The sequence below is a fragment of the Bos javanicus genome, chromosome 15, assembly GCF_032452875.1.
Source record: "Bos javanicus breed banteng chromosome 15, ARS-OSU_banteng_1.0, whole genome shotgun sequence".
NCBI classification, from domain to species: Eukaryota; Metazoa; Chordata; class Mammalia; order Artiodactyla; family Bovidae; genus Bos; species Bos javanicus.
The window spans coordinates 43,496,831-43,513,652 of NC_083882.1; the positions used below are offsets into that span (position 1 = coordinate 43,496,831).

At 38.1% G+C, this 16,822-nt stretch overlaps 1 protein-coding gene across 4 annotated transcripts in view; it reads left to right on the plus strand.

Moving 5' to 3' along the window:
• The window catches only part of DENND5A (DENN domain containing 5A), a 95,101-nt gene that overhangs the window by 37,970 nt on the left and 40,309 nt on the right, over positions 1-16,822 (plus strand). For 3 of the 4 annotated variants that reach the window (XM_061440841.1, XM_061440837.1, XM_061440839.1), the window contains exons 2-5: positions 5,692-5,763; positions 6,502-6,611; positions 9,008-9,665; positions 14,749-14,936. In XM_061440841.1, coding sequence (XP_061296825.1) covers positions 5,692-5,763; positions 6,502-6,611; positions 9,008-9,665; positions 14,749-14,936 — 1,028 coding nt within the window. The remainder of the gene's footprint in view (positions 1-5,691; positions 5,764-6,501; positions 6,612-9,007; positions 9,666-14,748; positions 14,937-16,822) is intronic. The other variant, XM_061440838.1, reaches the window with a different exon arrangement.

Below are 16,822 nucleotides of genomic sequence, written 5' to 3' on the forward strand. Positions count from 1 at the left end.
TCTTGAAAAACTGTAGTATACTGTTACAACCAGTATATTAACATTGATACATGTTAATATCAGGACATTAACATCCTGATATAGTCAGGATACAGGATATTCCATCACCACAAGAATTCTTGGAGTTGTGCTTTTATAGCCTCCCTCCACCCATCCCTGACTTCTGATCATTCATTTCTGTGATGAATGAATGAATACCACTATTGATATGTTCATTTCTATAATTTTGTCATTACAAGAATGTTATAAAATGGAATCATACAGTATATAACCTCTTCTCATTCTTGTAAGTGCAGGTCTGCAGCAGTGAATTCTCTCAGCTTTGTTTTACCTGAAATGTGTTAATTTTTGCCTTCAATTTTGAAGAATGTTTGTAAAGTTCTAGATTGACAAGGCTTTTTTTTTTTCTTTTAGTATATGTAGAATGTTTTCCATGTCTTCTAATCCCTACTGTTTCTGATAAAAAGCAGTAGTAATTTCAATCATTTTTCTACTTAATGTAATGTATTCTTTTTCTTTGCTCCATTCAATCATTTCTCTTAAAATTTTGTTTTTTCAACAATTTAATTGCATATCATTTTCTTGGTATTTATTCTGCTTGGAATTCTTGACTGAGCTTCTTGACTCTGTAAATTTATATCTTTTACCAAATTTGGGAAATTTTTGATCATTATTTCTTCAAATATTCTTTTTAACCGCATTTGCTCTTCTTTCCTTTGGGGCTCCAATTATATGTATGTTAGACTTGCTGTCTCCCATATCTCTGGTTTCCCTCCCTTGGCCCCCCTTTTCTCTCTAATCTTTTTTCTTTCTGTTTTACAGTTTGGTTACTTTGTGGTTGTGGTTGACTTGTTTTTCAGTTCACTAACTCTTCTGCATCTCCATTCTACTTTTCCCATCCATTTAATTATAGTATCTATTTCTTTGCTGAGATTTACTGGCTTTTCATTCATTATGAACACCCCTCTTTTAAATCCTTGACTGCTAAACCAAACATTTGGGTCAATGCAAAGTCAGTTTCTTTTGACTCTTCTCTTGAGAATGGGTCATGTTTCTTGTTTCTTTATATGCTAAACAATTTTAGATTGTGTCCTTGACATTGTGTATGGTATGTTATAGAGACTCTGAATTCTGTCACTTTCCTTCAGAGAACATTGAATTTTGTTCGTTTCCCAGCAGTGAGCAGCAGCTTAAATCTCAGTTCAGTTCTTTTAGCCCTAATTTAGCTGTTTGGGGTCTGTTCCATGCACTCATGGTTCAGGGATCAGTCAGAGACTTGAGCAGCATTTATACAGTTAGTGGTACCCCCTCTCTGGCTCTCCTTGGAATTTCCCTCCCTCACTTCTCAGCTGTTATGGTTGCCTTTAAAGTCTGTTCTCTGGTTCTTCAAGCTAATAAGACTGGATTTTTATCTGAATTTTAGCCACCTCTCATGGCACAGACTCGGACCTGCCTAGCCAAAAGGGGACTCTTTTCCAGTGTTATTACCTTTTCCCCAGAGTTGACCCTCCATCTCCTTTCACAATCTGCCTGTTTTTTGTTCTCTATTACGTTTGGATGGGCTTTCATAGTGGCTCAGACTGTAGAGAATCTGCCTGTAGTGCAGGAGACCCGGATTTGGTCCCTGGATGGGAAGATGCACTGGAGAAGGGAATGGCAACCCACTCCAGTATTCTCGCCTGGGAAATTGCATGGACAGAGGAGCCTGGTGGGCTATGGTCCATGGGGTTGCAAAGAGTCAGACAAGACTGAACTACTAACACACACACACACACCTTTGGGTAGTTGTTTTTTATATTTTATCTGGAGTTCATAGTTTATCTGCAGGAGTGTCATAGGAGACTTTCTGCCATGGCTGTAAGTAGAACTTCCATCAAACTAGATATAAATTACTCTTTTGACAAAGTCATTTTTTTGCTGTTGTTTATTTATTCTTTTAGTTTCACCGATACTTATATTATCCTCCCTATGTCTTCCAAGGGACCAGATATAAAAATGTTCTCAGCTTTTTTAAAAAAAAACACTTCAAATTTTATATAAAGCTCCTTTAGTGTGTCCCAACTCTGACTACTGATAGTTTAGAAATTGAATTTATTCATTTTATTTGGTGTATCTAATCTAAGACGTAGGTATAACAGATATATTCTATAAAGTTTCCCAACTCTGACTACTGATAGTTTAGAAATTGAATTTATTCATTTTATTTGGTGTATCTAATCCAAGATGTAGGTATAACAGATGTATTCTATAAACAGTTTCCCAGGAAATAACGGTTACTTTTATTTTGCTTGAATCTAAGCTAACGCTATGATCTGGAGAAGTGAGGTGGTTCAGCATAAACCAGGTTGAGATTTAACTATACTGGGTCTTCCTCAGGTAGACCTACCTTTTCATATCTGCTCTACCACTTAAAAACACAAACATAATAAGTTTAATATAAATGTGGAGGTCTTGATGAACATTTTCTGATGACCTGGACTTCAGACAGAAGTTTTGAGGTATTTTCTATTTTAACTTGCTCACATGAAGCAATCAACATAGGCTTTTCATGGTAAGAATGGAGAAAATAATGTCCTAATTTGGGTCATTATCAACCTGGAAAGCAGTTATTTAGTAGTATGTGTATTTCATTTTAGACTCTGTGAAAACCTGCTCATTTAGGTTAACTTTTAAGTGGTCAAAATATTTTCTGCCCAAATTAGAAATATTTGGAGCTGTGGTTTTAACTTTTTTGAGTCATGAAATCCTTTGAGATCTGATAGAAATTGTGTTTTCTCCCCAGAAAAATGCAGACGTCTTCCTACAAAAATTTGTAAAGCATTGCAGAGTTTAGGGGTTCCTTTGAAGCTTCTCAGCATCAGCATCCCTCATTCAGGGTTATTCAAATCAAGCTAGTACTAAGAAGCTAATAGCAGTACAAATGTCAGTTTGTTTCTGGCTTGGCCAAAGCAGGACAAGTAAACAAAGAACCTATTAGAAGTCCTTGTAAGGCATGCAGGCTTTTAAAGAAAATCTGTTGTGATTTTATCTGAACTGTACTTTCCAGAGGGCAGATTCACAAAGATAGATTGATACCTAGTTGACTAATTTTTCAGTTGTTGTTAGAAATGGGCCTTAGTTTTGATGTTCAGACCTGCTGACATTTGTGTTGGGCAAATAGTTAGTTATTGTTTATAGAACAATGAAACAGCTGTGGTTGTGATGTCATATTCCTGGTATTGTTTGAATTTCCAGAGGTCTAAATAACTGAGGATTTAAGGGACCTGTGACATGTGTAGGTTTGAGGAGATAGGGCTATCTAGATGTTCCTGAGGCAATATGTGTGTGTTGCTTATTCTCTGAAAAACTCAGCCCTCAGTAAATGAACAGTGATTAAGTTGTTTTTAATAAAAAGATCTTAGGTTTATGATCTCCTTTCTCTGTTACTTTATGACACTTCATATGGTGTCTATAATGAACATGATTTGGTCTCAGGGCCCTTATACCTATTCTTTACACATTATCTTTCCCCTTGCAGTGAAAATACTATGCTCCTGCTACTGGTTCAGTCTAATACACAGCAGGACTTTTGTCTAAGAGGCAGTGTCTGCTATGCGTTTACTCAGAAACTGACTATTTAACAAGACTTCTGTACTCAGCTTGTTTAAAGAAGGAGTAGGAACTGGAGAGGTGGTGGTGGGGACTGAGGATCTGAAGACCACTTCTGTGATCGTAGCTTTCCTCCTCCTCTTTGTCTACATTCCAGGTCAGCTCATCATGTTCACTTTTGGCTCCATTCTTCATCTCACTGCTTTGAAATTCTCCCCCTAAATAGTCCCCTGTTTGATCTTTTGAATGCTCTTCAGGTCTTAGGGGGTACCTCATAGCCATCTGAGGAAAATGTCTTTCTCTGAAGGCTTTCATATAGGACATTGCTAACCGCCCTGACTCCTGTGTATGTTCAGATGTTTTGTGGTTTTTACTGAGGGGATTTTTTAGCCTACTAAGAAAGAAATGAGAAAACTGACAATTAAAAGTAAAGAAGCTTATGAGGAAGAAATAGTTTATCTTCTCTCAGAATTGGATACAGTTTAAAAATACATTCTGAGACTGTCAGAATGTAGACAAGATCTTTTGTCAGCTGCTTGCAGTTTAATTACTTTGTACAGTGAGTGCAGGCTTGCATGGGTGGGCTCTTTGCACTCTGCAGGTGTTAGTGAAAGCTCTGAGACTCTCTTGACATAGCTGTAGGGCTTTGTTGCATTGCTTCCAATATCACCAGCTGCCTGCTGATTTTGCAAGTTTTCTTCAGTGAACATTACCAAATGTATTTTGAGAAATGAAACTTGCTAGATACGAGTTTCAGAAAAATCAGTTTGAAAGAAGGGATTGGATGTGAGAGAAATTGAAATTGTAGAACTTGCTTTATTAACAGAAAGAAGGTTGGGCCTTGTCAGAAGTTGAAGATTATGAATAAGTGGGCTTATGATGACAATGATGGACAGAACCTGACAGAAAATGGATGTGAAGGTTTTAATTATAAAAGCAGTAACTTTCTGACTGGAATGATTATTAGTTTCTGGAACAGGTGCCTTAGAATTAATATAAACTTTTTTTCTCCCAGAAGCTTTCAAGATGCCTCTCAGTTCAGTTCAGTTCAGTCGCTCAGTTGTGTCCGACTCTTTGCGACCCCATGAATCCCAGCATGCCAGGCCTCCCTGTCCATCACCAACTCCTGGAGTTCACTCAGACTCACGTCCATCGAGTCAGTGATGCCATCCAGCCATCTCATCCTCTGTCGTCCCCTTCTCCTACTGCCCCCAATCCCTCCCAGCATCAGGCTGATTTAAAGTGAAGGACTGTCTGACTTTAGGTTCATCCCAATCTTGTGTTGGTGAGAAGTGCATCTTCCTTAATAATCACCAGCCTCCTGGGGTTCTAAGCCAACTTAGAAAAACTTTAGTTTGAGCAGAATTTATTCTGGCAACTGGAACACATGAACAGGATCCTGTGCAAGTGTGCTCTGAATGGATAGATCACATAAGCTGGAGCCTCCCACCTAATAACCTCCCTGCAAAATTGTTATTTGTATATGTTCTTTTTCCTATAGAATGTTTCATATACGTTTGATGGAACGGTTCTTGAGGATAGGTGGTTCATCTCTATCCTCCACAGTACCTAAGGCCCTTGTATAACACGATTACTCAGTAAATAGATATGTAATTCAATTGAATTGTCCTTGGTCATGTTTCCCACATATTTTTCCATGATTACTAGTAAATTTATATGTTTGAAATATTTAGGTGCATTTAATTTCTCCCCTTCTCCCTCATTCCTTGGGAAAAACAATATTTGGTGGTATACTTTCAGAGAAAGCACTACTGGCTTTATAGTACTTTAATCTATTGAGCTCTTTATCCCATTATACTATATTGTAATGTTTTTCAAGCTGTGAATCGTGGCCATTAGTAGGTCTGCAGGTAGCATTTTGGTTTTAAATGATGTAGAGTAGAAATTATGAAAAGATATCTCATGTAGTAAGGGTAAGTATTTTTTGGGTGAAATTTTTGTTTTAAGTGAATTTATGTATACGTAATATGTATGTGTTTATTGCTTCATGATGTAAACTTTGTTTCATACTGGAGTCATGGTCAAAAAAGTTTGAATAACATTGCTTTATTGTAATCCTGTGTTATTTTATTTATCATATAGCATTATGCCAGTACATACAGGCTTCTAAAGCCAGGGATGGTGCCAGCTCTTTCATTTCAAGTACAACTGAAGGTAAAAACAAACTTGAAAACACCCGTAGTGTTCTGGTGGCTCTTATATAAGTCTCTCCGGTGGCATTTTGTACCCTTTGACATTCTAACTTTCTTATGCTTTTTCCGACCAATACATTTTTCATATTCCTATCCTTCTAGGTGGTGGGTTCTTTGATTCTTCCTCTTTTCTCCTTAATGTCCTTATTTCTGTGTATTCTTAATGCTTTTAGGAGGGGACGGAGGAAACAAAGGAGAATTTCAGAAATTTCAAATGATTCTCAACTGACAAATAACTCATTTATCCTGAAAAATCCGCCTTGTATTTTTTCAGAGATCATAGAAATGCATACTTTATTTTGAATTTAAAATAATTTATGCTTCTGTCATGTTTTCAGTTGACTTTTACCAAAGTAAATGTTGCTTTTAGGGAAAAAAAATGATACAGTCTTTCATCTTTCCTTGTGTTTTCTCCCCTCTTCTCCCAGTAAGATTAACTATTGGATTTGTAGTAATGATTTCATTTTAAAGAAAAGCCAAGGTATCTAGCAGTATCCAGTATTAACCATGCTAAACTTTTCCAGCTTCTTTACTGATCTATAATCTAATAACTATAATGCCTTTCCTGTTCTTAGATGGTTGACATACTAACCTTTTGCCTTCATTTCTGTACCTTGCTGGACTGCCAAGCTCAGATATTCATAACCCTGTGTTTCAAGGGACTTTGTGGAGATGATTTGGTTCGTTCTTTTTCTTGCAGGAGAAAATTTTGAGCAGACACCGTTGAGACGAACATTCAAGTCTAAGGTCCTTGCACGATATCCTGAGAATGTGGACTGGAATCCCTTTGACCAAGATGCAGTGGGAATGGTTAGTATTTGTTAGCTACAAGTGTGAGATAATTTACAGAGTAATTTACAGTAGGATTCTAAGTCCAGACTATGGTAGCTGTGATTCTACCTAGTATCAGTAACTTCTGAAGAAGTAATATGCATGTTGTTCATGATTCTGCATTTTGATCACTGTATCAAATACTCAGAATATATCAGCTATACCAAAAGTCACAGTGTGCTTCTCTTGAGTCAGACAAGTACTTAGTATTGGGTTAGTGAACTTTTTTGTGAGATTGAGCTGTTAGTTGCTTATAGCACTGATACTGTATGATGAGATTTAAAGCAGTTTCCTCTTAATTTGTACTGTATATATCTGAGTGATATGGCGAAAATGAATCTTTTTGTTTTAGTATAATTTTAGCACCCAGCTGGTGCCAGTGGTAAAGAACCTGCCTGCCAGTGCAGGAGACCAAAGAAACATGGGTTCAATCCCTGGGTTGGGAAGATCCTCTGGAGGAGGAAATGGCAACACACTCCACTGTTCTACTTGGAAAATCCCATGAACAAAGAAGCCTGGTGGGCTACAGGCCATGGAGTCGCAAAGAGTCAGACACGACGGAAGTGACTTAATACACAGATAGGGCAGCATTTTTAATCTCTAGAAGAATACTACCATGAATAACGTTTATTGAGTATTCAACTTATGCTAGGTACTGTGATAAGTACTTTACATGAATTAACTCATTTAATCCTCATAGTACCCTTTAATGTGGTCTACCCTGGTGGCTCAGTGGTAAAGAACGCATGTGCCAATGCAGGAGATGTGATTTTGATCCCTGAGTTGGAAAGATCCCCTGGAGAAGGAAATGGCAACCCACTCCAGTGTTCTTGCCTTGGAAATCCCATGGATAGAGAAGCCTGGTGGGCTACAGTCCATGGGGTCACAATGAGTTGGATGCGACCTACTGACTAAACAGCAAAAAATGAAATCCTTCATGTAGATAATATTAAATAAACACAGACACACGTATTTTATGGGTAAAGAAACTAAGATCCAGAGAGGTTAATGTGTTCAAGTCACATGGTTAAGAAGCTGTTTGAGTAAGCTTAAATACTAGTTCCAGAACTCTGCCCTTGACCACATCTTTGTACTTCATTATTTTTTAATAGCTTTGTGTGGATGATCTTGTTTAATGGACACAATAAGCCTGTGAAGTAGGCAGAGTAAACAGTATTATCTTCATTTTACAGGGGAGGAGTTTGAGTCTAGAGAGCCTCAAGTGTTTTGACTCCTAGCAATGGCACCCCTCTCCAGTACTCTTGCCTGGAAAACCCCATGGACAGAGGAGCCTGGTGGGCTGCAGTCCATGGGGTTGCTAAGAGTCAGACATGACTGAGCCACTTCCCTTTCACTTTTCACTTTCATGCATTGGAGAAGGAAATGGCAACCCATTCCAGTGTTCTTGCCTGGAGAATCCCAGGGACGGGGGAGCCTGGTGGGCTGCCGTCTATGGGGTCGCACAGAGTCGGACATGACTGAAGCGACTTAGCAGCAGCAACAGCAGCTGGTGCTTATTTCCTTTTAACATGGTATATTCTAGAAACATTTAGGCTTTAAGAAGTCAAGTTCAAGAATAATGGGAATACTATAATGTAGCTCCTTGTACTTGTTAACCCAGGCTCCTCAAAGTCCATTTGTATGACTAGGTTGGTGGAAAAGTAGAAAATGAAAACTGATTGATTCAGGTCAGTTTGATTAGCTGTTCAGTTTCTTTATATAACCCATCTGAGTTAAAGTGAAAAAAGTACATCTTTATCCTGATTATGTCATCTCTTTGCATTGTATGAAATGAACATCTCCCCCTTCCCCCTTTTTTTCCCTCTGAAAAGAGAAGATTTTGTTGACAGAATCTTGTGAACTGGATAGAGTTTAAAACTTGGTTTATTTTTAGGTATGAAGTTGCATCTATCTGGTTTTTAGATACGTTTCAAGCATCATCTCCTAATACATGCTGTCATGCTTGACCACCTACCTAAATTCTCCAAGCTTTCTTTAACCTCCTTTATGCACTTTTTTTTTGTGCCCATTAAATACCCTTCTTTCTCTTGTCTGCCTAATGAGTTCAGGCATAAGCTCATCTCTGAAGCCTTTTCTGATGAAGACTGAGACTGAGTTGTTTTGTGTTCCTTGTGTTCCTCTGGTACTTTGTGTATACTTCTATATAGCCTTGATAACTACATTAGAATTTTAGTTATGTGTGTGTCTTAGAATGGGAGTTCTTTAGGGCAAATAGTTTGCTGTGTTGGACTTGATATTCCAGACACATAGCATAGTAGGTGCTCTTTAAGTGTTAATAAATAAGTAGTGATGGTGTTCTGAGAAGAGGAATAGCAGTGTGTTCTCACTTGTTATTTTCTTGTTGTCTTTTACAGCTATGCATGCCCAAAGGGCTGGCATTCAAGACTCAGGCTGATCCCAGGGAGCCTCAGTTCCATGCCTTTATTATCACTAGGGAGGATGGCTCTCGGACCTTTGGGTTTGCTCTCACGTTTTATGAGGAGGTGACTAGCAAGCAGATCTGCAGTGCAATGCAGACCCTCTACCACATGCATAATGCAGAGTATGATGTCCTCCATGCTCCACTTGCTGATAGCCGAGACCTCAGTGGCATGGAGGATGGTGATGGCACTCCTGGGACCAAGCTGCAGCGCTTCAACTCCTACGACATTAGCAGAGATACACTCTACGTCTCTAAGTGCATCTGCCTCATCACGCCCATGTCCTTCATGAAAGCATGTCGGAGTGTGCTGGAACAGCTTCACCAGGCAGTCACTTCGCCTCAGCCCCCTCCACTGCCCCTTGAGAGCTACATATACAATGTACTATATGAGGTGCCACTCCCACCTCCTGGCCGGTCCTTGAAGTTTTCTGGTGTCTATGGGCCAATCGTCTGCCAGAGACCAAGTACCAATGAGCTTCCCCTGTTCGACTTTCCTGTCAAAGAGGTCTTTGAACTGCTTGGGGTGGAGAATGTGTTTCAACTTTTTACTTGTGCCCTTCTGGAGTTTCAAATCCTGCTCTACTCACAGCGTAAGTCAGTGCTTACTAGAGCTCTCTTCCTGACTAGGGCCTCTCTTTTTTTCCAATTCAGGTAACTGGGGGTGACTGTAAAGGCCAAGGGCTGTTAGAGTTTGAGCAGAATCCACATCTTTTGCTTTCCATGACTCATCAGCTTTTGTAAATTCCAAGTATGTGAATTGTCAACTAATTGCAAAGAACAAATACAGAATTCCCTATTTAGCATTAACTAAATTAACTTGTGGCGCTAGTGGTAAAGAACCCACCTTCCAAGGCAGGAGACAGAAGTGATGTGGGTGTGATCCCTGGGTTGGGAAGACCCCCTGGAGGAGGAAATGGCAACCCACTCCAGTATTCTTGCCTAGAGAATCCCATGGACAGAGGAGCCTGGTGGCCTATGGTCCATACAGTTCCAAAGAGCCAGATATGACTGAGATGACTTAGTATGCACACGTGCTGGATGGCAAACTAATGGAACATGAGAGGTCTACCATTTCTTATTGACTATCATCATGGCCTTTTGCTGGACTCTCCATTCTGGGAGGAGAACCCTGTCTCCTAAGTCTGGCTGATGGCTGAAAAGAGGAGGCAGGAGTTGATGTTTGTGGGACACACTTTTACCAGTTTGCCTATCACTCTGCAGAGTTGTTTCTGCCCCTTCCTCAGCCTGACGGTAGTGAGGACCCTTCATATATTTGAAAAAATGAAGATGTGTTGCTTTTTTCTGTTGTTTGTTATAACTGAATTGTTTTTATAAATGAGACGTTAAGTGATTTTGAGCAGTGGATTTGGACAAAACAATAAAGTAGAGCAGAAGGAAAAAATATTTATTAAGGGAGTGAATTAAGTAACATGAAATTTGTTCATTCAGAACATATTTACTGAGAGTATGTTGTGTGCCAGGCGTTATTCTAGGGGCTAGAGATTCAGGGTGGACAAAATAGATAAACATTCCTGCTATAATAGAACTTACATTTCAGTGGGAAAGAGGTGATTTTTGCTTGCTTGGCTTGTGAGCTCTTAGTTCCCCAACCCCAACCCAAACCCCAAATCTAGGCCCTGGCAGTGGAAGCACCGAGTCTTAATCATTGGACTGATAGGGAATTCCCCCCACCCCTCTCTTTTTTGGAGAGGTGATTAAATAGATAAATGTACAGTATGTCAGGTGCTAATAAAAATAATATAGTAATTTTAATAAAAAGTTAAACAGTAAAGAGGATAGTATTGGGGGAAGGGAAATTCCAGTTTTTGATAGAGTGATTAGATTAGACCTCTCTGAGTGATCCATGTTAATGTTTGTAGGAAAAGTTTTCCAGGCAAAGAGCACAAGAAATAGAAAGGTTCTGAGACAAAAATGTAGTTAGTATGTCCAGGAACAGTGAGGGTGCTTGATGGATAAAATGGTGTGAGAGAGCAGGCGCTTAATAGCAGATGGTGTTAGAGACTTAACAGGAGGCCAAATTGTAGAGTCCTGTAGGCCACTGTAAGGACTTTGTTACTCTGAGATGTTTAGTCATTGGAGGTTTTAAGATTTTTGACTTTTTATTTTGAAATCATTCCCAGCTTATAGAAGAGTTGTAGGAAATATTCAAAGAACTCTTGTATACTCTGCCACAATTCACCAATTGTTAACATTTGGGTGCATTGTTTTATCATTCCCTCTGTATCTCTGTATGTGTGTGAACATAAATGAACCATTGAGAGTCACTGTAGATTCCATTTTCCTTGATTCCTTAGTACTTCAGCTTTTATTTTGTAAGAACAAGAACATTTTTTAACATAGCCATAATATGATTAATAAATTTAGGAAATTTAACATTGACAAAATAATAATACTGTATTCAGCTTTTATTTACCATTGTTCAATAATGTCCTTTATGATAAATTTTTAAAAATTGAGGGATAGTTGATACACTGTTATGTAAGTTTCAGGCATACACCATAGTGATTCATGATTTTTAAGGGTTATATTTCAGTTGTAGTTGTTATAAAATATTGTCAGAGAATACAGACAATATTCCCTGTGTTCCCTGCATTGTACAATAGGTCCTTGTAGCTTATTTTATACATAATAGTTTTTACCTCTCATTTGTTTGTTCTCTATATCTATGAGTCTGTTTCTTTTTTGTTATAACCTAGTTTAATTTCTTAGACTCTACATAAAAGTGAATGATAATTAAAAAATTCCTGGTTCAGAATTTTAGTCCAGTAACATATGCAGTATGCATATTGCTTTTAGTAGTCAATTCTTCATGTCTCTCATGACTGACATTTTTGTAGAGTACAGGCAAGGTATTTTGTAGAATGAACGTCCATTTGGGTTTTTCTTCTGATGTTTCCTTCTGGCTAGATTCAGGTTATACATTTTTGGCTGTGATATCACAGAAGTGATGTAGTGGTTCTCTCAGTGCATTATATCAAGAGGCACATCATGTCTGTTTTTATCATAGGAGGCACATGATGTTCGCTTGTCCCATTTTTGATAATGTTAATTTGATCACTTGGTTAAGATGACGTCTGCTGAATTTCTTAACTGAACATTATCATTTTTTCCCTTTGTAATTAATAACTAATTTGTGAGTTGATGCTTTGAAACTCTGTAAATTTATTGTTGCTCTTCAGAGTTTTACCTAATAGCTTTAGCATTCTTTGATAATTCTAGTCTGAATTAGTTACCAGGCTGGTTGCTTTTTACTGTGAGGAAGAACATTTCATTCTCCCTTGTTTATTATTGTATGGACTCATATTTTTATTTTATTCAGTAGGTTATATGGTCCATTACTATAATTAATTTTTTTATTTTGAGGTCAAATTGTTCCAGATATGGTCCATGGGCCAAGTCTGAATAATGTTAGTTAGGAGGCCATTGTAATAATCGCAGTGAGACTCGATGTTGTCTCTTCACTAAGGAGGTAACAGCAAAGTGGTGTGAAGTGGTTGGATTCTGGATATGATTTGAAGTAATAGAGACTGTGTTGAATTGAATAGTGTCCATCTAAAATGGACAGCCAGTAGTTAGCTCCAGTTAATTCCTTTGGAAATCCTGGCCTGATGTTTCTAGATCTTCCAGTTTTTCACGAGGACCCAGATTTTTTATGTGAAATTTTTGATTTTTAAACGTTCGTAACAATGTTCTTGTTAAACACTGCAGAACAAATAAGAAAAGCCTCTGTTGACTGAGTGTGGTTCCTGAGGCTTCACTTTGCAACTTGTTTTAAGTAATGATGTTTCAGACTCCTGTCTCCTGGGTGATGTATAGACTTGTATAAGTCTTGTTGCTTTTTTAGTTACTGTTTCTTGACTGTGCTCAGTCACTCAGTCGTGTCACACTCTGCGGTCCCATGGACTGTAGCCCGCCAGGGTACTCTGTCCATGGGATTCTCTAGGCAAGAATACTGGAGTGGGTTGCCATACCCTCCTCTAGGGGATCTTCTTGACCTAGGGATGGAACCCGTGTCTTCTGCATTGGCAGGCAGATTCTTTACCACTAGTGCCACCTGGGAAGCCCATGTTTCTTGAAACAGCTGACACTGAAAAACATGGGTTTTAATTACATGGATCCACTTTTATGTGGATTTTTTTCAATAAATATGTACTATAAGAATGAACAATCCATGGTTGTTTGAATCCTTGAATGTGGAACTGTGGATAGAGAGTGGAGTGAAGTGAAGTGAAAGTTGCTCAGTCGTCTCTGACTCTTTGCAACCCCATGGCCTGTAGAGTCCATGGGATTCTCCAGACCAGGATGTTGAAGTGGGTAGCTATTCCCTTCTCCAGGGGATCTTCCCTGCCCAGGGATTGAACCCAGGTCTCCCTCATTGCAGGCAGCTTCTTTACCGGCTGAGCCACCAGGGAAGCAGAGGGCCACCTGTAAATGTTTGAGATGATGAAGTTTTAGTCATCAGCTTTTAATTATTGCATTACTAGTTAAACAAAAAAACCAAAAACTATTTCCAGGTCATGTTTAATCAGGAACAATGTGTAAGCTGCTCCAGAGTTTTATTGGTGACCACACAGGATGCTTTGCTAAAACTTCTCTATCTAGTTGATGCATATCAGCTTCTGCTCACTTCCTACTCATTTGTCTTCATTTTCTGGAAAGCTTTTTGTTACTTATAACTCCTTTAAGCTGGGATTTGCTTAAATAGTGGGCTGAGTTTTTAGTGAATAAAGCTGTTTAACCCCTGTGAAAACTCACTCATTTGAAATCAACCATTCCAAGAGGATATTACTCATATGGTTTTAAAATTTTTGTTCCTACTTTGTCCTTAAGTATCAAACCATCATACCATTTGTAAATAGTAACTTGTTAAATTTTGATTTTAATAAATCTATTATATTGGCTTTGCTTATTTTAAAAATAAAACTCCAAAAACAAAAAGAAAAAAAAGTCTAGAAATTGCATCCTAAAGAAAAGCTAAACTTTGAACATAAGCCTTCTCTTCCAAGCTATGCTCCCTGACCTAGAATAGGCTTTTGAGTAATGAAAATCAGTCTTCTGAGTCTGTCAAGTTCTAGGGAAGGTTTTTATCAAACTGTTAAAATGACACTAGGTTGTCAGGTTGGGGGCAGACTTAGCTAAGGGTAGAAAACCAGCTTCTGCTTGGTTGGTGGTTCTTTGGTCTTGATCTTGACTGCAGAGTTCACATCAGCTCTTTATAGAATGCAGACTCATGTAAGTGGTAAATGAGGTGTTTGGCATTCATGCTGAATAGAAACCAGACCACAGTTCCTTTTCTTTTTGTTCTAGTTCTCTACCCTCTTTCTACCTAAGAGAATCTACTTAGCATTCTCATTTAGTATTTAGAGCAAGTTGCCATTTATGAATTCTGTTGTATTTCTATTAAATGTTATAATGAGAATGGACCTGTGTATGTGTTGGAGGAGGGGGTATACTTCAGCATGTGATCCACTGAGGTTTCTGGGTTGTCTCTCTGATACCCATAAGAGAATCATGCTCTGAGCATACCCTTGCTGAAGTTTACACTGTTCTTTCTACATGTGGAATTGTATTAAACATTTTAAATTACCATTGGAGAAGCAGATGCCTTGTTTTTGACTGGTTTGTGTGTATGTGTTTATTTTTTTGACCTAGATTACCAGCGACTGATGACTGTGGCGGAGACAATTACAGCTCTCATGTTTCCTTTCCAGTGGCAGCATGTCTATGTTCCTATTCTCCCGGCTTCTCTCCTACATTTCTTAGATGCTCCTGTGCCATACTTGATGGGCTTGCATTCCAATGGCTTGGATGACCGGTCAAAACTGGAGCTGCCTCAAGAGGTAAGAGAAATGTGGAGCTTGGGTGCTGGTGCCTGTGGCCCTGATACAAGATTTGGGAGACAAGAGCTTTGGGATGAGTCCAGGGTGGTATTGCCAAGTTTGTTTTCTTTTATTTTGGAGAACATAAATAACTTTCCAGGAAAAAAGTAAAAATAATGAACATTTAGCTCAATTTATATCATTCCGGAAACACTTATCACCTGACATACATTTATTGTAATCTCTGTGTTTATACTATTATGAACTGCCTTTTTCATGCACATTTTTTTAAACACAGGATTTTATGTATTTTTAAGACATTTATTAGAAAATCTTATTATGTAAAATTTTAAATTTACATGGAAGAGAGTAGCATATTTCAATACTTAGCTTCAACAGTTATCATACATTTAAATTGTATTTTATTTATATACTATTTCATATTATTTAAAGAAATTCCACATAATATGATTTTATAGCTACTTTAGTAGCCAGACTTATGTTAATAAATCATTGGTTTTCTTTTACAGGCCACAGTTGCTCTGTAAAAGTTGACCAGATCATGGTGATTCTTGTAGTACTGAGACATCTTTGAAAATTTTCCTTGCTCAAGATAATTTAGGCCTTGAGATAATGCATTTCCTCTCTTGCTGTGAGAATGGCCTGTTCAAAGTCTTTTCTATTGTTTTAAATACTAACATAACTGATTAAAAATAAGAATTTATTTATTTAGTACTTCATTCTAAAATAAATTTAAAGCACCCTTAGAAATAAGATTGTTTACTGTTTATTTTCCTAGAACTACAGGTAAAACTCGTCTACCTCTTTTGGTCATTTGGTGGCTGGTATGAAACTAGCTGGGGGAATTGGGCTTTACTACTCTGAATTTCATAGTCAGTGGAAAGGCCTGGGAAGAACACTTTGGAGTATTCACACAATGGTGTCATCCCTCTACCAGTGATTTTTTGGGGGAAGATTTTTATGTATAACTGAGGAATATGAGTAAAAGGACCTCCAAAGAAGAAGCCATTCTCATGGAATTGGGTCTGAGCAGCCTCATGTTGTTGGGCATGTCTGGGTAGCCACAGTGATGAACAATCCTGATAATTAGATCATACCTCCAATATTTAAATTATATTCAGATGCATCTCTTTTTCTCTGTCCTTTGGTTTTAGAATCAAAATGTCTTCTTTGTAGTTTTTGCTTTTTTACTTCCTTTGCTTCTTTGATTTTATAGTGCTTTGTGCTTTTTGGGGTGGGACAAGGTGAATTAAGAAAGAAAAGATCTAAATGATGTCAGCTAAAAAAAAAATTCAGAAGTCTGCAAAAAGAACAGAGTTTATTTGGGGACTTAAGATTTGCAATTGGGGAGAATCAGATTTGGTAACCCCTGAAAGAGTGTTCCAAGGAAGAGAAAGAATCGGGGCCTTATAAGGACAAAAAACCATGAAGTTGTTAAAAGTTGCCCTGTGAGAGTTGGGATCGACTCTAACCTAAGTCAGAATATTTGTCCTTAAGAAATCACAAGTTATTTTATGGTAGGGGTCCTATAAATATATAGACTGTCACAAATTGTTTAAGGGTAAGGGCCTTTTAGTATCTTGAGTTTTTGGAGGTGTTCTAGGCGATTTCATCAGGCCAAAAGGTCTAAATCCATCCAGACTGAGTCGTGCAAACATGATACCTCCTTAGTGGCCTCCTGACTCCATTTTAGAGATCTCTTTTAGCAATACTGACTCCATTTTGATTTTCACAATGATGGAGAATACCATTGCATTTTGGGGTATTGGGTTTTTCTATGTATTTGTCTACTGATAAATATGCCTGAAGAGTAGATATCAAAGATTGGAGTGTGGAGAGCTTTTTGTTGTTGCTTTAAATGATTGCATATTTAATATTGACACTTC